Source organism: Bos javanicus, chromosome 3 (genome assembly GCF_032452875.1).
Source record: "Bos javanicus breed banteng chromosome 3, ARS-OSU_banteng_1.0, whole genome shotgun sequence".
Classification (NCBI taxonomy): domain Eukaryota; kingdom Metazoa; phylum Chordata; class Mammalia; order Artiodactyla; family Bovidae; genus Bos; species Bos javanicus.
In genome coordinates this window covers 19464823-19487865 of record NC_083870.1, presented here as the reverse complement: position 1 = coordinate 19487865, position 23043 = coordinate 19464823, and the positions used below count along the sequence as shown (strand labels likewise).

General features: G+C 42.5%; 2 protein-coding genes across 8 annotated transcripts in view; one reads left to right on the top strand and one right to left on the bottom strand.

Annotated features, from left to right (window-relative positions):
* The first annotated feature begins 2163 nt into the window (after positions 1-2163).
* On the top strand, positions 2164-4541 carry PSMB4 (proteasome 20S subunit beta 4). The gene is made up of 7 exons (XM_061406855.1): positions 2164-2352; positions 2597-2803; positions 3048-3194; positions 3371-3452; positions 3823-3939; positions 4145-4233; positions 4419-4541. Exons 1-7 carry the CDS (start codon positions 2213-2215, stop codon positions 4429-4431), a joined length of 795 nt encoding a protein of 264 aa, XP_061262839.1. The 5' UTR covers positions 2164-2212; the 3' UTR covers positions 4432-4541.
* A 1403-nt stretch (positions 4542-5944) lies between these two features.
* Positions 5945-23043, bottom strand: part of POGZ (pogo transposable element derived with ZNF domain) — a 47056-nt gene continuing 29957 nt past the window's right edge. For all 7 annotated transcript variants that reach the window (XM_061406783.1, XM_061406810.1, XM_061406802.1 and 4 more), the window contains 12 exons: positions 21504-21610; positions 20485-20822; positions 19936-20090; positions 15333-15433; positions 14504-14650; positions 11515-11649; positions 11226-11398; positions 10929-11069; positions 10394-10450; positions 10087-10199; positions 9812-9836; positions 5945-9681 (listed from right to left, as the gene is read on the bottom strand). In XM_061406783.1, coding sequence (XP_061262767.1) covers positions 8010-9681; positions 9812-9836; positions 10087-10199; positions 10394-10450; positions 10929-11069; positions 11226-11398; positions 11515-11649; positions 14504-14650; positions 15333-15433; positions 19936-20090; positions 20485-20822; positions 21504-21610 — 3164 coding nt within the window. In that variant the 3' untranslated portion in view covers positions 5945-8009. The remainder of the gene's footprint in view (positions 9682-9811; positions 9837-10086; positions 10200-10393; positions 10451-10928; positions 11070-11225; positions 11399-11514; positions 11650-14503; positions 14651-15332; positions 15434-19935; positions 20091-20484; positions 20823-21503; positions 21611-23043) is intronic.

Genomic DNA, 23043 nt, shown 5'->3' with positions numbered 1-23043 from the left:
AAACTCAAAGCCAACACAGAAAACTGGGCAAACTTAAAAATGACTTTCCAGATAATACCAGACCTGATTTGACTTTCCAGATAATACCAGACCTGATTTAAAAAGAGAAGAAACTTCTTAACTTGTCTTGTTTCAGTTTAACTTACGACTTGATGTTTTCATCTTAGCACAAAAGTCATGCTAGTCGTCTTCTGAATACTGCATCATCAAACATGAGTGGTTTGCTTTCCCTGTCATCCTACTCTCAGGCTCGATGAATCTAGATTCTTTCACTTTTCTTCTTTTCGACCCTGTGGAATTTGATTGCCTGCCTGATCTCTGGAACTGGTACTGGCCCTACCAGAGCCTTAATCTAGGGATCTAAAATGGAGTGAGACCAGAAACCAGCAAGCCGCCTCAGGCCATTTCCAAACAAGGATATAGTCAGTTAACTGATGGCTAAATTGCTTTAAAGTTCATGTGATGAGGGCTCTCCTAGCTATGAAAGTCAAGGATTCTAGCAGTTTTGGAGGAATCCCAGTAAGCCTTTTGTTATCACCTGCTATGTATCCAAGTAAGCCTCTGAGAGGCCCAAGAATCACCTGGAATATGGGGGTTGGGAGAAGATGGCTATTAATTAGAAGAAAAAAATAGACTACCTGGTTTTCAAGTCCAAAAATTGACACAAAGAGCATCATTTGGGTGCCTCTAATGCAAGATCTTCAGAGAAGGCAATGGCACCCCACTCCAGTACTGTTGCCTGGAAAATCCCATGGATGGAGGAGCCTGGTGGGCTGCAGTCCATGGGGTCGCTAAGAGTTGGACACGACTGAGCAACTTCACTTTCACTTTTCACTTTCATGCATTGGAGAAGGAAATGGCAACCCACTCCAGTATTCTTGCCTGGAGAATCCTAGGGACAGGGGAGCCTGGTGGGCTGCCGTCTCTGGGGTCGTAGAGTTGGACACGACTGACTGAAGCGACTTAGCAGCAGCAATGCAAGATCTTGGCCCTTCCCTTTCCAGGGTTTCAAGACCTAATGAAATAACTTCATTTCAATTAAGCTAAAATTTCATGCATTATTTGGTTCAAATTAACTCAGGGAATTTAAAAAACAAAACTGATTTGATTTGGTTTCCTGCCGAGTAAAAAATTTTGAATCTAGTTGTGAAGGGAGGAGTGGCAAACGAGTAGTTTGAGGATTATTGTTTGATTCTAGACACTGCTTTCAGGCACTGCTACAAAATCACAATGAGATGGGAACGCTTGGAATTTAGTTACACTCCCACAGTCGATGGAGTTTTTCTGCTGTTTAAGAGGAAGGCAAGAGCATCTGACCGGAGAAGGCAATGGCACCCCACTCCAGTACTTTTGCCTAGAAAATCGCATGGACGGAGGAGCCTGGTAGGCTGCAGTCCATGGGGTCGCTAGAGTCGGACACGACTGAGCGACTTCACTTTCACTTTTCACTTTCATGCATTGGAGAAGGAAATGGCAACCCACTCCAGTGTTCTTGCCTGGAGAATCCCAGGGACGGGAAGCCTGGTGGGCTGCCGTCTATGGGGTCGCACAGAGTCGGACACGACTAAAGCGACGTAGCAGCAGCAAGAGCATCTGACAGAAAACTTTCAGAGATTTGTCCAAGGTCCTACAGAGTGAGTGATCCACCTGAGATAGCACATATCCCAAGGTACTCGCAACTGTTTGATTCCTTTTTTAAATTCTGAGTTTGAAAACTCAGACCTACCATTCCTTGCCCTGTGAACGGGTTAATCACTACACAAGTCTCGGTTTCTTATCTGTAAAATGGGTCGAATGTGCCACATGAAGCTGCTTTGAGAAATACAAATTTAACAGACTCTGAGTTCACTGTTTGTTTCGTATGGGGTTTTCTTTTCCAATCTAAAAAAAGAGCTGCTTCCTCGCGCAGCGTCAGCGTCTTGAAGTGCCCCACCCGCGCCCCATACCCATCTCCCACACCACCCACCCCTTCCTTGAATTCGTGTGTCTGAACACAGTTCTAGGCCAGACTCTACCGCGTTGTGACACGAGGTCAGGCACTTCCAGTTTTCAGGGTCTCGGTCGCTGCCCGGGACACGGGTACGGTCGGCCCCGACCTTATCAACATGGCTGCTGGAAGTGGCTTGTAGGAAGAAGAAAGGTGAGGCACTGAAGGATCACTTCCGTTTCCGTTGGTGCAAAAGCTTTCACTTCTGGTGCTACCGTGACTAAGATGGAAGCACTACTGGAGTCGCGGTCCGGACTTTGGGCCGGGGGTCCGGCCCCCGGGCAGTTTTACCGCATTCCGCCCACTCCCGGTTCCTCTGTGGACCCGGTGTCCGCGCTGTACGGGAGTCCGATTACGCGCACCCAGTAAGCTCTCGGGGCCTTAACCTGCGCAGGGGGAGGGACAGTGGGGCCTGGGGCTGCCGGCCGGTTCTGGGAGCCGGGGAAGTCGAGGCGAGGACCCCGGGGCGCGCGACAGTGGGAGAGCTCGGGAGGAGGGTCTCGGAGAATGAAAGGAGCCGTGGAAAGTCAGAAACGGAACCCACAGCTCGGGAAGCGGGCTCGTGCTTTTCGCCGCGCCGCCCCTCGCCAGACCTCCCTCTCTCTCTAGGAACCCCATGGTGACCGGGACCTCTGTCCTGGGGCTCAAGTTTGAGGGCGGAGTGGTGATCGCAGCAGACATGCTGGGCTCCTACGGCTCCTTGGCTCGTTTCCGCAACATCTCTCGCATAATGCGAGTCAACAACAGCACCATGCTGGGTGCTTCCGGAGACTATGCTGATTTCCAGTATTTGAAGCAAGTTCTCGGGCAAATGGTGTAAGTCATCTAGAGAATAGAAGTAGTTGCCAAGTTGGGAGGGGAACCCACTGTTTTTTAATCCCTTCAAAAATTTCTGCGGGTAGAGAACAGGGAGACGTACTGGGGGTGGAAGATGTGACAATTTTTGCAAATAGTTTATTTCAGTGGGTTTAAATGGGGAAGATTGTGGTAACGTCTTTTGGGGGTGGATGAAAATCCTGACTTCTGTTCTCTCCCTTTTCTCACAACCGATTCTTGTAAGGATTGATGAGGAGCTGTTGGGGGACGGACACAGCTATAGTCCTAAAGCTATTCATTCATGGCTGACCAGGGCCATGTACAGTCGGCGCTCCAAGATGAACCCCCTGTGGAACACCATGGTCATTGGAGGTTATGCTGATGGAGAGAGGTTGATTTTAATACAAATAACTTTATTTCCTTGACCACCCAACCTCTAGTGCCTGTTTAGTGTCTGTCTCTTCTCCCTGAGTGAATGAATCCCACTTCTGCTTCAGACCCTATAGTCCTTCATCCATTCTTCAGCTAAGATACAGAAACCTAAGATGACCTATTGTGTCTTTTTAGCTTCCTGGGTTATGTGGACATGCTTGGTGTGGCCTATGAAGCCCCTTCGTTGGCCACTGGTTATGGTGCATACTTGGCTCAGGTAAGTAGTCAGTTGAGGGGTAGAAGACAGAAGGTAAGATTAGTGGCTGTCTGCTTGTTTTACCCTTTAAATTCTGACATGAGAAACAGACTGTGTCCCCTACTGCTGGGTTTATTTTTGGTCCAGAGGCTGTAATGACAAGGTGGGGTATGTCTTGGAGTGAGTCAGTATATGTACGCAAAGTGAGGACACCCATGAATTTCCCCTTCAAGTGGGTCTTAGCACAAGCAAGCAGCATTCATTCTGCTGAGGCAGTAGGTGGAATGTCAGCTTTTCACTCATTTATGATTCTTTTTACATCATGGATTTGCAACAGATCATCTGGTATTCAGCCCATGGTATCTCCTGTTTTTTCCTCCAATCTCCCTAGCCTCTGCTGCGAGAAGTTCTGGAGAAGCAGCCAGTGCTGAGCCAGACGGAGGCTCGAGAACTAGTGGAACGCTGCATGCGAGTGCTGTACTATCGAGATGCCCGTTCTTATAACCGGGTGAGAAGTGTGAATAGTAAATGGGGATCTAATTGGCAGGCTGTGCAATTCCTGAGTCTCTATACTTTGAAGAACCTATACTTTGAAGGCCATTTGTCTATTTTACACATTTCAGAAAAACCCTCCACTTGACCTTTGACCAGGCCCCAGACTCCTTTGATGACAGGGTTGGTATTTTCATTGAGAGCTCTGCTTTTTTTTTCAGTTTCAAATCGCCACTGTAACTGAAAAAGGTGTTGAAATAGAGGGACCCCTGTCTGCGGAGACCAACTGGGATATTGCCCACATGATCAGGTGACTGAAATTAAAATTACAGTGGAATAATAGTTGGGAGATCCCTGGTTGTAGTAAGGTTGGTTTTTCTGGAGGTCTTAACCAAAAATTCTCTGGGTGGCAAGGGTTTGGGTTGAAGATAGAGCTATTTTGGGGAACTGACTTCTCACTCTATGGCTTCATGATTTTATCATCTCTTTTTTTAGTGGCTTTGAATGAAATACAGATGCAGTATCCAGAACTGAAGTTGTACCCTTCTTCTAACTTTGAACTTGGTTGGTTCAAAGGTACTATTCTTTTGTAAAATAAATAAATCCTTTGAAATGCTGGCTGAGTGGTTTTATCATTTGACTAAGTCACACCAAGAATGAAACTGCTAAGTACTGCTATATGCCATCTCCCTGCCTGGTCAGAGAACTCTGGTTCTTGTAGCACATATAGACTTCTCTGCATAGTACATTAGATCCACTTCTGTCTTCACTTGGGTCTGTACTGAAGGCTGCTTTCTGTAAAAGTCAGACTTGATCTTTGTGTGATAATACAATTAGTTTTTGTGTTTTAACATTTTTCTTCAACATTCTCACCCATGCACTGGACTCTAAAATACAGATTTTCTGGTTAATGTCGACTGCATATGTTAAAATTTGTTAAAATGTCATTTCAAAGATGGAAATGTAACATCTAGTCGACCTGTAGGTTACTCCCAAACCAGAAGTAATAGCCTTAATCCTGCACCCATCCAACATCCTCACCCTTCATGGGGAAACCTAATTTTGACATATAACCTAAATGTTTATTTCCAAATCTACTACTGATTTCTAGCACTGTAAGACAACCCCTTAGAATATTGTGTGTTGACTAGAAGTCCTGTAGTGTGAGTCAACTGATTTAAATCAGTTGGGAGTTATTAGCCAGTTCTTTTGCCAGGATGGTGTTAAACTCGAATTTTAAAAAACACCCGGGGTAATACTGCTGGTGTTTCTTTTCTAAACCTCTTTTTGAGAAACTAGTATAGGCAGGAAACCCCAAAACTATTCCAGGCATACCTTGTTTTTTATGCTTTGCAGATACTGCAGTGTGTTTTACAAATTGAAGGTCTCTGGCTACTCTGCATTGAGGAAGTTTTGGTGTCATTTTTCCAACAGTATTTGCTTACTTTGTATTACATTTGGTGATTCTTGGAGTATCTCAAACTCTCATTATTTGTTACCGTGATCAGTGGTCTTTTTTTTTTTTTTTTAAACTTTACAAAATTGTATTAGTTTTGCCAAATATCAAAATGAATCCGCCACAGGTATACATGTGTTCCCCATCCTGAACCCTCCTCCCTCCCCATACCATCCCTCTGGGTCATACGATCAGTGGTCTTTAATGTTACTACTCCAAGAAAGATACAACCTGCTGAAGGCTCACCTGGTGATAAGCACTATTTGGCAGTATTTTTTAAGGTATCTAATTTTTTTAGACATAGTGCTATTGCATATTTAATATACTGTAGTATAATCATAACACAAAAAATGTGTGACTCGCTTTGTTGTGATAGTTGCTTTATTGCGGTGATCTGCATCCCAACCTGCAGTATCTCCAAGGTATGCCTGAAATTCAGTGAGGTGAGTGCTGAGGGAGAAATCAAAACCCTTTCACTTGTGTCATCATGATTCCAGTTAGCAAAATTTAAGCAAAAGAAAACCATCAGCTTTCAATCTGAATTTCACACAGTCTCAACACAAAGTAGTCAATAAATACTTGTTTATTGATTAAACTGAATTATAAAAAACAAAACAAAAAAAACTTCCTTCTACTACTAAGCCATGCAGGCAGAATCCACAAAAGTAATAACTTCCTGGCCAAAACCCAGTCGATCCACTGTTGGTATTATGGCCTTAGAAAAATTACCCATCAGGAAAGTCATACAGTGTGCAGAGGCCAGGAACCCAGCTCTGCTAAGTCTGGGGTTGCTGCGGAGACTACCAAAGAGAAAGATTAGTCATTGTACATAAGAGTTGACCATAGTTCTTGAACTTTCTGAAAGGCAAAGTTTTGACTCAAAAGTCCATATTCTGTCAAAATGGCATCAGGCAAAAAGCTGGGGAAGAGAAGCCCAGGTGGTTCCTCCATTCAGTTTTCATATGCCATGGGTTCACAAAGCTGGCCAAGCTGTTTACGGAAGGGATCACTCCAGTTCACTATATTATAGTGTGCTGGGAGTTAAAAAACACAAAAAGAAAAACAGATGAGGAGAAACAGGTGGTGTACTACCAGGCCCATCACATTTTGAGCACCTCCCAGTCCGTGAAAGCCTGTTCAAATAGGGTCACCTAGGGAAAAAACCACATTGCTTATAAATCCATTTCCCCTCAATTTATTAAATGTTCCACCTATGTACATTTTAAAGTTGAACCATTTACAAGCCTACGCGGGTTGCCTCCTTGGCTCACAGAAGGGAAACGTTGCAGAAAGCCTCAGGATGGATAGAAAGACAGGATAGTTGTGGGAAAGGTAGACCTGGATTTCTTCTGCTCCTTTTCTCTGTTACAGTACATTTCAGTCTATAGCCATGAGTACATATGATTAAAAAAAAATCCCTCATGCAAATTGTAGAAAAAATTTTCTTTCCTTGAAGCTGGCAGTGAAAAATAAAGATTCATGTCTTTTTCTTTGTGCACACCCCTATGTTTCTTCTTCAGGTCAGATTCTTCTCTAAGCATTAAGAGAAATAGGGGAAAGCCACAGGGTAAGCAGGATTTCAACAAGTGGTCTTTTTAAAGTTCAATACAACTTCTTGCACAGTTAGCTGCTGGCTGGAGGACATGTGATCCCTTGAACAAGTATGCTGTCCACTTAATAGGAAGTTCGACAAAGCAGGGACTGCCCCGTGGATTGCAGGATGAAGACCCATACACTGGGAATGGCTTCCACCCTAATTCTGTGTGATCACCTCAGTACCTCCTGCTTGCTAATGACCCATGTATGATCCTTTGTCCAGAGGGATGGTATAAGAATGGGGAAGGGGGCCAAGGATCACGAGTGCAAAGAATATTGGTTTATTGTGTTTTTGTTGGAGGGAGGGTGGTGAGGAAAAAAAACCTCATCATCTTGGATGATTAAAGGTGGTTTCATGCATTTTTAAAGCCACAATTTTATATCTAGAGTTGCTGTGGAAACCAACATCTCTGGAGAGGGAAGGAAAGAAAGGAGAAGGAAGAGAGAGTTCAGTGGGATTCTTTTTCCATTTTCATTTTTATATAAAAGTGTTAAGACCACAATGAAAAAACTTTATCCATATATATATATAATAAACCAGTTTGTGAGCTACAACGTTTGTCTTTCCCATCTTCAGAAATGTTCTCACATTGACAATGGTTGGATAGCATCATGCCCAAAGACATTGGCCACACAGTAAAACAAACAAAATCCAGATGTACTATGATACAGTTGAGGTAAAAGGGGAAACAAAAAATTTAACATTCGCCCACAAAGGATTTTTTTTTCTTTTTCTTGATTTTTGTCAGAAAAATACCAAACACAGTGATTTAAATTTAAAAAAAAGTCACAAAAACCTGTTTTTAGCAGAAGTGAATGACCAACAGGCCAGTTTATCGGCTCAGACATGATCGCTATAGGTTTTCCTAATAATCCACAAATCCACAGGGATGTATATAAGTCACCATCAGGGGGGAGTGGTGGCATAAAATTAAAAAATATAAACCCAATACCCCCACTTGGTATGCCCCTTTAGCCTCTACCCCCCTCACGCTTCCCCACCCCTACTCCACACCCCTTTGTGACCCCAACACTCAAATCTCCATCAGATCTAGGTCAGCTTCTTCAAAGCCATAGAAAGACTCGGTCTCGCTTTCACCCTCAAAGAGCTGGTGAAGGCTTTCAGGCTCAATTGTCTCTTCAGGAGATGACCTGGGTCGAGGAGTGGAAGCTGAGGGTTCCTCGGACTGTTCCCCACTCAGCTTTAGCTGCTCCTCTAGGGAGGCAATTAGCTCCTCCTGCATGTCAGCGTTTCGTGTGGGTGAGTTCATGTTGCCATCAGGGCCAGGCAGAACGCTAGCCACCAGGAAGGACCGCTGAACTAGCTCTGGACAGTCCCCGATAACACCAAGCACCTCAGCCAGCCAGACCAGAACTAGCTGAAGCAGGACATCAGAATCACACGCAGTATCTGCCATTTCCCGAGCCTGCTCCTTCCACTTTTTGTGCAGGAAGTTCTTGACAGTCCGCTTGATGCATACATCTAATGGCTGGATTTTGGAGCTGCAGCCTGCGGGGATGACCGCAGGCAAAGTGCTAGAGGCACTAAGCATGGCCAGCACCTCTTCTGATAAGTGAGTGCGGTGACAGTCCATCACCAGCATGCCTTTGCTGCGCTGGCAAGCCGTATGTTTTTGCCACACTCGGGTTGACCACAGCTCCATGATCTCATCGTCACTGTAGCCACTCTCCTTCGCCTCTAGCAAGATAGAGTCTGGCACGTTAGCAGGCTGATCCACCTGTCCTCGGTAGAAAACCAGGGTAGGGAGGACAGTGCCATCTGCCAGAATGGCCAGCACCACGTCACACCAAGGCTCCCCTGTGCCCACTGTCTGCAGAGCATTCTCCTTTCGGTCTTCACTGCTCAGTACCTCCGTATCAAGGAACAAGGAGACCTCATCAATAGCCACAATCATAGACAAGGACAAGTCCTGGTTGTGAATTTGCCGTTGTACAAATTCAATGAAGAGTCCTGCATTCTCTGCCACATCCTTAGGTAGAGTGTGGGCCACAGCGCGCCGTGCGTGGGGAGTCAGGTGGTGCCGTAGCATGAAACGCACAGCCCACTCGTATGAGATCTTAAATCCCCCCTCCAAGGAACGTCCTATTTTGGTGGCTTTCTGGAACAAGGTCTCCTCATTTACAGGTAGCTGTTGCTCTCGCTGGGTCAGCACCCACTCAGCCAGTTTCTCTTCTGCCTCTAAGCTCAGATACTTGCCCTCTAGACTCTCCCCCTGAGAGGCCTGGAAGCGCCGAAGCCAACGCCGGATGCGTCGCTGGGGGTTTCGGAAGTGTTCAGCTGCCTGTTCTGTGTTGCAGCATAGGGCAAACAGGACCACTCGAAGCTTCTTCACAGAAAGCTGCTCTTTCTTGCCAATCCCACTGCTACTACCACCCCCTGATGCTGGCTCAGGCTCCTGGGTGACTGGGCTCCCTTCATCCTGGTCATCAACATTCAGACATTCGGCCTCCTCTGCAGCCAAGGGTGGAAGGGCTAAAGTCTGGAGATGCGTGGGGGTGGGTGGTGGGGTTGCAGTTGAGGCCGGTGACGGGAGTGCCTGGGCCACGGGAGCTGGCAGCTCTTCAGGCTCAGCTGGGGTGACTCCAGCAGACTTCACAGTGGCAGCTTTATTAGAGGAGAAGGAAGGAGGAGGGTACAAGTTTTTCAAGTTCCGGTCGTGCGCTCGGTCACGAGTCTGGCCATGCCTAAAGGGTTAGCAAAACGGAAGAAAAAGCTCAGTTAAATTAGGAAAACAAAATAATAATATTTGTAGTAGTAATAAAGAACAAACATACTATAAAATAAAAATTAAACCATCAAACGAGTTTCTGTTACCTTGAGTGAGATATCCAAGTGAGTCCTATGGGAAATAACACAATAAAAAAATGTTAGCTTGGTGAAGAAACAAACCCTCCTGAGACAGTTCTTGAGATTTTAACCAAAAAAGCAAATCTACTGCTTTCCCAGCCTTCTATAAATCTCAGGTTAGAACGCTTCCAACTTGGTGAGGTGTGTCTCAGCAGCGGATGGGTTAGGCCAGGAGCAGATGCACCTGGCTCACCATGACCTGCATCCTTAGTCCCACCTCCAACCCCATCGCTCTTACTCACCCCGTGGCAGGATGCTACTGGATCTATGAGAAGGGTTGAATACCAAATGCTTAGCCATGGCATCTCCCACAGAGGTAACAAAGGTACATGAAGTGCAGGCCAGCTTGCTTCCACTGAGAAAGAGAGTCAAGAGTATGTCAGACAAATGCAGCAATGACTACTGAGAGTTAAGCTTCAAGGCTTTAATAAAGAAAAAGAGGTCCCTCTTTTCTCCTCTCAAGTTAATGCGTATGTCTATACCCCAAATATAAGGGATTTAATGTAAAAGCTTGAACAATTAACAGTCCATCAGTAAGTTTGTCATTACCTCACAGAATTTTTAAACAAAGCCAAATACTTGGGGCTCTTCCGTGGAACATGATTGCTGAGAAAGACAAAGAGAAAGTTGTATGAGTTACATGGTTCAGCTCACTAAACTAGAGATCACCAGCCATTGACAAGGCCTGAACAAAAGAAATGCCTCTTTAATCAATCCTAACCTCAACCCAAGCCTATCACATTAATATTTCCTATTAATATGCAAATAGATCCTGGAGGTGGGGGGAAATCTATTAAAAGGCATATTGTGGTTGAGGGTAGAGGGGTGGTGACCAGGGTCAGAGGCCATATTTCTAAGAAGCACCCTGGCCCTTGGACCACATTCTGAGTAGCAAGGTTGTACAAAACGATTACAGACCAATGAAAGCCAAATAAAGCCAGGTCTGGCCTCTGACTCTGCTAGCAAAGGTGCACAAACAGCTCTAAAAGTTGAAGGGGGAATCACCAGAAGCAGGGAAGGGAATGAAATGAGTTCTGAAGAATCTGAAATCCCAGAGAAGAACATTGGTTTAATCCTGACTCACTTGATCATATGGTTGGCGTAAGCTCGAGAACAGCAGGTACTATAGCGACACAGAGAGCAATGAACGTAAGTAGGGAAATGATTGGGGAAGTCTGGGATCTCAAAGCTGCACTCCAGACACGTCTGCCGGCCCATGACACTCCTGTCGAGAAACAAAGAAAATCATATTACTGCCTCAGGGGTCCCCAAACTGTACAGATTCAGGCAACAGACTCTGCTTAAAAGGCTACCAGATGACACTGGCTCTCAGGAATAGCTGTGCCCGCCCGGCCCCCAGCCTCCAACAGAAGGCACTGACATTTTCCTAACAGCTCTCTTCTGGACGTTGCGCTGCACAGGGGGGTAAAGGAAGACGGGCAGAGGGTCTGCTGAGGAGGCCAGTGGTGCTGCTTCCTGCAAGCTGCCAGGAGGTCCATCACTGGAGGGTACAGGAGCAGTTCGTGGCTGCCCTCGGGAAGCCCGGATTGTCACCTGGGAGTCAAGGGAAGGAATAATTAGACGCTACCTATGAAAGAACCGCAGAACACTGAAAAGCTCTATTCCTCCCCTTCTTGGATCCACGAAGGCAATGTCAACAAACCCTTTACCTTGGTGCCTGGTTTCAAACCTTCCAGCTGCTTGGGTTTACGGAAGGTTTTATGGTGCTGCAGCTTGTGTTCAATTTTGTCCTTGGCAAAGAGAAACTGCAGCCGGCATTTGTTGCAGTGATAAACATTCCTCTTCTGAAGGGGAAAAAAAGAGACAGAATCCTTTAAAGGTTCCCAATGAATTTTCTTCCTGAGGAGAAGGTAGATCATCGCCAATCATAGCATTCTTTCCATCTTTCTGTTGATAATTTAACAGAGTTAAAATGAAACAGACAATATAACACCAAACCTAATTTTTCAATCTTTAACTTTATATATTTTGCAATACAGTTACAAGCCTTATTATTAGGTGGTGAGAATCATCACGTCCCATGCTCCCAGAGAAAGGTGCACGGAAAGCCAGGTTAACTAGGTCCTCAGAGCATCACGCCTGACTTGCTTTGACAGTTTGGCTGAGCGGCTTCAGCTTTACTTGCCCTACTACTTTTTTTTTTAGTTTAGTTATTGTTTTTATTTGAATTACTGTAAATGTTCATTTCATCCTTGATAAACTATAAGCTTGAGATTGTCTTATTACTTTATTTTTACAGTGTGGATGGACATTGCTACTACTTCTGGATATTATTTTTTTAAAATATAATAAAATGTATATGGTGAAAAAAAATCATACTTTTGTACTCCTTCATGTGTAAGTTTACCTTCAACTGCACTCCTCAGTCCCCTTCCACAGAAACAACTTGCTACCAGCTTCCTGGGTGTTCTTTCACAGATAGTCTGTGCAGATAACCATACAGCAAACTCAAATGTCTCCATTCACCACCCGTTTTCCTTTCTCTTTTTTAACAAAAAACAATAGTACTTTCCTACACAGTTGCTGTTTTTTCCCTTTTAACATATCAACACATACAGATATGCCTCCCTGAAAGGCCATTTTGAGGATTCAGTCTGCCCAGTATTGAAACAGGAGACCTGTCTATGATTCCTTCCGAGGATAGCAAAGGCTCTATAACCTCAGCTACAGGTGACAGTTCCTATGCTACTGTATGGAAATACACCAGCGGTGGATTACAGCAGGCACCATGTGTGAACCTAAGAAGGTGCTTACAAGCGAGAAGCCAGGGCACGTGTGCACACACGTGGATGTCACCCACCGGTGCACCCATCTTGTTCTCTAATTTGTTCCCTCTCTATGTACCTTCACTCTCCTCCTCTAGTGGCTCCTTTCCTGCAACATTTTAAAACAAAGGCTTATATATTCCATCTTCAAACCAAAACACAGCAGCAACAACAACTTCTCCCTTGATCCCTCCTTCCCTGCGTCTGCCACCCCTGGTCCTGCCCTTCATAAATTTCTTTAAGTAAGTTCTCTCCATTTCCTTACCTCTCATTCATCTGTCCCACTAAAATCTGGCTTCTACTCTGCTGACCAACAAAATGGCTAAATTAAAGGCTGGACTCTCACGTTTCTATCTTGCTGATACCTTCTTGTAACACTTGACCACACACTTTCCTTCAAAATGCTTTTGTCCCAGCCTCTTCCTCGACATCGTGACTCTTCGGATTTTCATTCCAGGACTATGGCCCTGGCTTTGTGGAGAGAGAACTCAATGGTCCTTCACCTTATTCTCAATTTGGGGGTTTGGGGGTGGGGGTGAAGCTTAGCACTTACAAATTTAAATCTACTGGATTTATATAATGATGATTTCTAAGTATCTTTCACAATTCAGGCCTCAGACCTATATATCCAACTATTTAGTATTCAATTACACTTGACGTCCACAGATACTGCCAACTCAGAATATCCATCCGAACTTAGAATCCTCCCCTCAAAAGTTACTTTCTCCAGTGTTCCTATCTCAATATAGTCTCCGCATTCATCCAATTACCCAAGACAGAATCCTGGGCACTATTCTTAACTACTCCCTCACTACCTTCACCTAATCCATCTCTAAATTACAGATAGCATTTATCTTCTCAGTATCTTGCAACTCTAATCCTCTTCATCTTCATTTCAAAAGCCAATAGCCACTATCATCTCTCAGGTAAACTACTGAAAAAGCCTTTGGCTTGCCTCCCTAACTCTTGGAGCAGCCAGTATAATCATAAGTAAAAGCAAATGTGAACACATCAGTCCAGGATTTGAAAATCTCTTCAATGGCTTCCCAACATCAACTTCTTTTTTAATGAACAGAAGTCTGTGTTTTATGTTGATTTGCTTAGTTTTCACATACACTTTTTTTTTTGGTTCTAGGTTCCCATCCAGGATACCACCTGATATTTTACTAGTCATGTCTCAAAGTTCCTCTTGGCAGTTTTCCTCAGGCTTCTCCCAACAACTTTTTATAGTAAAAGTTGAAGCTCCTTTTTATTTTTTAAACTATTTTAGTTTTTGGTCAGTTAAAGCCACAGGTTTGTTTATTTACTGGTTGTGCTGTGAGGCATGGGGGATCTTAGTTCCCTGACTGAGAATTGAACCTGGGCCCCCTGCATTTGAGAGTGCAGTCTTAAACACTGAAGCACCAGGGAAGTTCTGGAGACTCCTTTTTACAGCTCTAAGATTCTCTAACCTCCAACCTCCCCCATACCCTACACACTCCAACCACACTGAACTTTCAATTCCTTGAGCCTCGCTGTGCCCCTGGGCATGCTGTCCTTCTAGTCCACTTCACCTGGCTCATCCTTACTTATCCTTCGGGTCTTGAACAACCGTTTTCCTGTAAGACTTACTAGGTTCCCAGAGTAGGTTATGTTCTTTTTTATATTCTGTATTTCCCCTAACACAACACTGTTCCTGCTTTATTGTACTGTTTAACTCTCCTGTTTAACCACTAAATCTCTAGCATCTAGCCCAGTGCCTGGTACATATTACTGGAATTCAATACATTTTTCAAACTCACACATATAATCTTCTCAACCAAAATTATTTGCCTCGCTCAGACCTGGCCCCAGCATCCATAATTAAACAGAGCAATCGCTTGGTGTCTGGTACCTGGTGCCTCATGTAATGCTGTTGGAACGCACTGCCATTTTTGAAGACCTTCAAGCAATAAGGGCAGAGCAGGTGCCGAGTATCCTCATGGATCATCCGGAAGTGGACGTCTACCTCAGAGTAGAGTGAGGAGCGGTACTGACACACCTGCATCACGTAAGGAAAATAAGCTGAAGTGAAGTGAACAACTGAGGCCTTAGGAAAGGGGTAGCAACAAAAATGTTAACACACAAAAAAATTTTCCTAAATGTACAGAAATCAAGTTATTTTTCTGATTTTGTAATGCAGGGTTATGTTTGTGATCATGAATTCAGCCGTGAAATATAGTAAAAATGGGAAGGACAGCAAAGTCTGAAAAGTCCAAATTCTGGCTAAGAGGAGCAGTTTTTTTTCTTATCTCCACAGGGAACATTCAGGAGACAGACACTCCCTCACTTTTTAAAAAATATTTATTTACTTGGCTGCACTGGGTCTAGAACTGCATGTGGGATCTAGTTCCCTGACCAGGAATCAAACCCACGCCCCCTCCACTGGGAGTGCAGAATCCTAGCCACTGGGCCAACGGGGAAGTCCCAGACACTCCCTTACTACAGGCATTGTGTTCCAAGACTGGGTTCCTCGGCTGGGTACATGCATATATCCTTTCTGTTTTTCTCCTGCATGATGAACCCTGAAAATAGAACCTGGGTTCAGTATTTCTTTTGTATTTCCTCAGTGTTCCTTAAACTGAGTTTGTGCAATAGATACTGGGAAATGTTCATTAGTGGATTCTTCATATTCAGCCTGAGAGCAAAAGACTAAATAAAGCTCCCTAAGGAAAAGGCAATACCTGGCAAACATAAGGCATCTCTCCAGGCTTGTGAGTATCCTTCATATGCTGGAGAAACAGGGGCTCACTCTCAAATGCCCACTCACAGATCTTGCACTTGGCTGTAAGAAGAAAAATAATCGGTAAATACACCTGAAAATATGACCAAAATCCTGCTGATTCATAATCTTTACTTTCTGACTCCTGTATCTTCATTTGCAATAGTATCAGTAACTTATGGGGTCTCTTTTTTTCTTTAAAATGGTTGTCAACAGTTGTGTCGCTGATAAAAAGTATCCTTCTGTCTCTAGCTCAGACGTCTTCACCAAAGCTCCATTCCAGATTTTGAACTCTCTACAAGACATTTAAACATGAATAGTCCACCATCTACAAATACAGATTTGTCCTTAAAAGACTGACAACATGAACAGAATTTCTTGCCTTATGAGTTATTACTAACAAACTGAGATAATTATACTTTAAAATTAGCCATTTTATCAAACTTCTATATAAGCCTGCAATTCTAAATTTTTGGCAAATATTTTAATTGCTACATATTGTGAATTATACAGGCAAAATAAAGACAGTTATTTGTATTTTTCTTAACATTACTAAAATTATTTTCAAGGTTTGCAAACACAAAAATTGTAAATTACAAGTTCTAAGCGCTTATTTACTGTCTAACCCCTGCCCACCACTCCCAAATGAGTGACGCTGAAATAAAACAAAGGAACAAAAACCAGGGGTTTTAAATCTGGGGTCCAAGGAAGAGATCTCAGGGAACCCAGGTATCCCCTGAAATTATCTGCAAAGAGTGAAATGTTTATTTTGGGGGGAAGTTTTGTGTTGATTTTCAAAGGTATCTGCAACCCATTTAGAACCACTTCCCAGAAGTACATCAGGTATGAGAACAAGATAAATAAAAAATTCTGCCTAGAATGAGAAAAGTTGATAACATAAGCTGAACCTTGAAAGAACAGTGATTTGCCAGACAGAGAAGACAAGAGAGGAATTTGAGCAAAGGCATGGAACTACATGACATGTTTGGGAAACTGTAACTAGTGGCATGACAATCTTTTCTCCTGTTTTCCTGCCCTTTACTTCTCAATTCAATTCGCTTAGCTGCTTTTTTCTTATCTAGAACACTTTAAAGCATTGGTATTTCCCAGCCTTCTGTCCAAGCCTTTTCCTAGTCTCTGTGTTTTCCCTGGGCAACCTCACTCACCCTTAAAGGCTTTTCCTATATCAGCTCTATTGTTGTATCTGTCTTATAATATCAATAGTAACATTTATTAAACAATTTCTAATGCATAAGCAACATCCTAAGATTTATATGTATTATCTCATACAAAGAAAATCAGCGAGAAAGGAACCAAAGCCATCAGTGGATTTAAGAGATCTCGAATAACCTTTCACACCTGTTCTAAGGGGGAAGGAGTTGATTTGAAGAAGATTCAAGAGGGATAATTGACTGATTTTCCAAAGTGGCCATCCTAACACTGTCCCTCCCAGCCCTGTCACTCTCATCTCCTTAACACCTACCTCGGTCTCTTGCTTTGAGAAATAGGGGTGAAATACTATAGATTCTGCTTCCTGCTTTCCAAATTTGGACGGACAGATCCTTTTTGCCTTTCTAAGGTTCATCCAATCTCCATGTATATATACCATGACTTTATCAAACAAGGGGTTCTCCCTTTCCCGAGTCTTTCTTCACAAAGGATCCTCCTGACCCGTGAACACAAGCATGCATCCATCCCTCAACCTTACCTCTTCTTAGTCTATTGCCCTTAAACAAGTTTAAACACAATAACCCATTGATGTTCTGGAGACAATTCAGGAAAACTTGAAAATGAAGATAGATGATATTAAAGACTTATGATTAATTCTGTTAGGTCTTGATAAAGATACTATGGCTATGTATTTTATTTTGTTTATTTCTTTCAGGTTGGAAATAAAGTTTACTAAAGTGTTAACTGTATCAGCTGGACTGATCAAGTTTATACTTGTTTAAACTCGCAGTTATCACAAAATGTGATTTCCATTAGAACCCGTAGCTTGAACACAGACCTGGTTGCTCAGGCCATGGAACCCCAGGAAGACCACTGGACTCTGTCGCACTTGGCCTCGGCTTGTGGCAGAAGTCCTACTCTCCCTGGGTGTCTCCCATGGGGTCTGCTCCATGGCTCGTGCAAGAGTGATTTTACATACGCAGAGCCGTCTAACTGTTTCAGAGTAGGGTAGTTATGCATTTGCTCATGTGAATAACCAAGCGTGTCTCTTCCTATCATCCTTCAGAACCCACATTCTTCAGGGACCCATCCTAAGTGTTCCCTAAGACTCCTGACTGTGGTCCATGTAGAGTCACAAGATCTGCGGCGGTTGTTAACTCTTCAGTAAACGTCAGCTCTCTCACCTCTTGGCCCCACGTTGAGAGGTAAGATGGAAAAGGCCATCTTTTCTGATGAGGATGGGAATGCCTATGTATTTTAAATGTCCTTATTTTTCAGAGATATATAATGAAGTATTTAGAAGTGAAACGTCATTATGTCTATAATTTAATTTAAAAACACTTCAGAAAATAAAAGAAAAAATTTTTTCAAAACTAAAAAGAAAACAATGGATCTCAAGATATTAACACGAAAAAATAAGCTACTTTCATGAAGGATCTGCCACAGATGCAAAAAAAAAAAAGGGAGTTATAAAAGAATCCAAGAGTAAAATTGATATATACTAAAGCATAGAAAAGGCATTTACCTGTTTGGATCAACAATGTCTGGGTTTTTCATCAGTATAAACTGAAGTCATAAGATACTCAAAAAATTCAAAGTCAAGGATAAAACAGTGGTAAACTAAAAGGGAAAGACTGATGAGGTTCTGCATTGTCCACTTTGTTTTTTTCCCATTAGGAAGAACTTATCTTGTTATGTATAGTACAATATGTAAGTGGAATAACACACTCCACCAGATTTCTGTATAAAAGCAGATGTTTTCACTGGGAGATTCAGATGAGTAATTTGGACTTCCCATCACTGACAGTGAAGAACGTGGGACCTAACTTAGACCAAGATGCTACTCTGCTACATGTGGTGTTAGGATGGTTGAAACCAATATCTACTCCACTCACAAACTGTTAGTCCAAAGTTCCACTGCCTTCTATGGTAACCACCAGTATCCACATGGCTAGTGAACATACGAAATGGGATGAGCTCAAATTGAGACTATTTGCTCTGGTATACACACTAGATTAAAAAATTTTTTTTTAATTTTTCATTAATTAAAAAATTTTGATTATATGCTAAGATTATCTTGGCTATTTTGAATTAAATAAAATATATTATTAAAAATAATTTCACCTTAAAATATTTTTATTTCAAATGACTACTAAAAAAATTAAAATTACATACGTAGCTCATTATATTTTCTGTTGATCAGCACTCATCTGAGCCACTCATGACAATCCTACTTCCCTCGACAATATGACCACAGCCAAAGAGAGAGAAAGGGAAAACAATTCTGCCTTGAAAGGAACAGACTTAGGAAAGACAGGAAGACATGGCCTCTTTTTCATCTGCACAATCTTACATCTGAATGAATTCCTGAGATTAACATAGCCTTCCTGCTAGAAAGCCAGACACAAGAAAACTGTTGAAAAGTAAAGACTTAAGTTCTGGGCGTGATGCTTACTCTACCTTAAGTCTTCTCGGTTAAAGGATCTAATAATAGATGTCCTTAATGTTTAATCCAATTTTAATCAAGATTTTTAATCTGCAGCAAAAGCATCAACATTATGCATATTTTTCTGTCTCTACATGTTTGCTCATGCTATTCCCCATCACATAAAATCTCTTCTTACTATTTTCCATCCACCTAAATCCTTCTTGTATTTAAGACCAAGTTTATACATTACATATTCTGTGAAATCCAGCCACAAGGATCTTTTCCCTTCTCTGAACTATTCTACCTATCATTCATTTCATCCAATGTCTGTATTTATAGTAAATACATAGTGTTGTTCTCAGATTTCCCTAGTTAAGCAATTTTTGTCTCTTCAACAAAACTAGAAATCACTTATATGATAAAGGAAATATTTCTAGAAGACTGGATTCAAATCCTCACGTCACCTTACAAGAAGTGTACGCTCTTAAGTAAATGACTAAGTATTTCTGGGGTTGTATTCAGCCTGTTTCTCACCTTTAAGATGTAGCTAACACTCCAACTTATCTTATATTTCATGAAAGCACTGTCTTAATGGTAAAGTACTTTATAATATTATCTTTTATCCTACATAAAAACGACGACATTACTAACTAAAGTGGAGACCCAAATACAAATGCTTGCTCCTTCTATAAAACAATCTAGGTAACAAACTCTTAAAATATACCTCTCTACAGTGGTCCAAGGCCCCTAATATTTGGAATCAAGCACTGAACTCAACTCAAGCTTGAACAGAATAGAAGCCAGGCTTGTAGGAAAACAGAGTAAGTGAAGTACTGACTATAAACATGCAAAAAGCTACCTGACACTGTTACCCACATATGAAGAAATATAAAGGTCTCCCCGCTAGTGCCATTCATTGAGTGAAGAACAAAGTACACCCCTAGAGTTTACGAACTTCCAAACTTACTAGTTGATTCATAGGGACTATGAACATTTTCCAAGTGGCACTGGAGCTGGAAGGGAGTGGAAAACTGACGATAGCAGTGCTGGCAGATAGTATGACCGTCCACCTCACCATTCTGCTGATCAAGCTCTACATGATGTTTCATATGGTTCATAAATCTGTAGCACAGCACAAAGGAAAAGTACAGACAACATAAAAAATCAGAAGCCTTGGAGAAATACAACAGCAGAATCACAGAACAAACTTTACATATGTCCCCCCTTCCACCTTCTCACCCAACTTCCTCTTTTTTGGGATAGTCCTTTGCTCAGCCCAGAAACTAAGAGGGTTCCCGAAACTTATCTGAGAAAGGAGATGCACTGGTCTCACTCTACCCAAAGTTATCTTTTATTTATTACCACAATATCTCCTGTAATATTAGTTATTGATTTGATAACCCTGAGCAAGAGAGGCTATAATTAGGGCCATTCTCCAGACAGAAAAACTGAAACATGTAAGCAGCTTTCAGCCTTCACTTGTCCAAGGTGAGCTCCAAGGCTCTTCAACACTCACCGAATGTTGTTTTTTAGCCTTTTGGTACAATGTGGGCATCGGAAAGATGTGGCGACCTTAGGGAAGTTTGTGAGCTGGGCTACTGTGCCACCATCCCGTCCATAGTAGAAGTCATCTACTAGCATAATGAGCTTGGTCTGGACAGCATCACCCACATTCTCATTTGGCTCTGGTACTTTGGTAGGTGGTGACAGAGCAGGAATAGGTGTAGAAGAGGGAGTGGAAGCAACAGGAGCTGTTTTCTCAGGGGATGGGGGCTTTGCTGCTGATGGGACACTGGGTTCTGAATCCAGAGATTTTCCTTTCTTCTGGTATTCAACCATTTCTGGGCAACAGTACTATAAAGAAAGAAGACATCTGATCATCCTGGTTCTCCTGGGGGCTGGATGCATGTACTCCTCAGGTCCACTAACATTCCTTGGTAACAGTTTGGTTCTAGGTATTCTCACCTAGTTTCCACCCTGCAGTTTTCTACAATGTCCAGGTTTCACTCTTTTTCATGTGTCTGTGTGTGTGTACTTATATATAGATATATGCCACTCCAAACACCATACTTTGTACTTCTTCCTGTTTTAGATCCTTGAACCACTCGCTAGTTTAATCTGGTTCTGGGGTCCCTGGTAGGAAGAAGTCCCAACCTTTGCATCTGGACTAATACCAAAAAATGAAAGGCTTGAGTTAGTAATTGGTTAATAGCTCCTGATTTATCCAATGACACAATAAATAGAAAATGAACTGAGGCCAAAAAGTTCTGAATATCTAACAAACCTGTCCTCCTGTGCAGTTCAAAATCTACCAACTAAGGAATTAAGGTCACATATGTTCTGATCTATTTGAGGGACTTTAAATGTTTCCTATTATATTTTTGAGTTCATTCTAAAACAGGCCAAGAGTATAACCCTTTAAAAGGCTTCCAAGTCATTTCAGAGCCCTTGCCTCACACTCTCCCAAGACTACAGGAAGTACACAGTGAACGGTAGCCATTTACGCTGGATCCCATCACAGGTGACATCACTTACACACATGTGACCTCTCAGAGCTTCAGTAACACGGAAGTGAGCATTACACTGTGGACATATCTTCCGTCCACCATCCTGGAGATCAAACACTGGGATGGGCGAGGTCACTGGAAGAAGTGAGAACATGGTAAGATTAGTAAGATACCAGAAAAAGACTATCGGCCTTTTGGAAAAAAATTATTAAACACTTCATAAGGGGTATAATTAAGGTTGGTAAGCAAGCATGAGAGGTCACTATGAGGCACATTCCTTTTACCATTCTTCTAACTTTAGGCCAGGGGTTAGCAAATCACAACTTGTAGACCAGATCCAGCCAGCTGCCAGTTTCTGTGTGAACTAAGAATGGCTTTTACTGGGTCGGCCAAAAAGTTTGTACAAGTTTTTCTGTAAGTTGTTGGGGAAAACCGAACGAACTTCTAGGCCAACCCAATGTATTTTCTGTTGTTGTTCTGGTTATAAATCATGGTAAAATATACTTCACATAAAATTTCCTCTTAAGCATTTAAAAATGTTTGGTTCAGTTGTTAAGAATGTTCACATTTTCATGCAAGCAATCTCCAAGACTCTTTTCATCCCTCAAAACTGAAACTCTATACCCATTATTAATTCCCTACTGTTCATTCCTCCTAGAACTCTAGCAATCACCACTCTACTTTCTGTCTCTGTGAGTTTGACTACTCCAGATACCTCATGTAACTGGACTCACACAGTATTTGTCCTCTTGTGACTGGCTTATTTTACTTAAGATAATGTCCTGAAGGTTCATCCATATTATATCATGTATCAGAATTTCTTTCCTTTTTAAGGCCGAACAATATACCATTTAAGTATTGATGCTTTTGAACTGTGGTGTTGGAGAAGACTCTTCAGAGTCCTTTGGACTGCAAGGAGATCCAACCAGTCCATCCTAAAGGAAATCAGTCCTGAATACTCATTGGAAAAGACCCTGATGCTGGGAAAGACTGAAGGCGGGAGAAGGGGACGACAGGAGTTTGAGCAAGCTTCGGGAGTTGGTGATGGACAGGGAATCCTGGCATGCTGCAGTTCACGGGGTCACAAAGAGTTGGACATGAATGAGCGACTGAATATACCACTGTATATATACACACCATATTTTGTTATCCATTCATCAGTTGATGAACATCTGAGATGCTTCCTTCCATCTACAGGCTTTTGTAAATAACGTTGCTGTGAACACGGGGGTACAAGTACCTGTTTGGGTCCCTGGGTATATATACCCCAAATGGAAGTATTACAACATGTGGTTAATTTCATATCTCATTTTTTGAGGGACCATCATCCCATTTTACACTCCCATCAGCAATGGACAGGGGTTCCACTTTCTTTATATCCTTCACCAACAGTTATTATTTTCTGCCCCCCCCCCCCTTTTTTGGATAAGAGCTATATTAATCGGTGTGAAGCAGTATTTTCTGTAGTTGTGGTTTGCATTTTCATGTTCAGTGATGTTTAGCCTCTTTTTGGTGTTTAATGGCCATTTGTATATCTTCCTTGAGAATTCTCTATTCAGCTCCTTTGC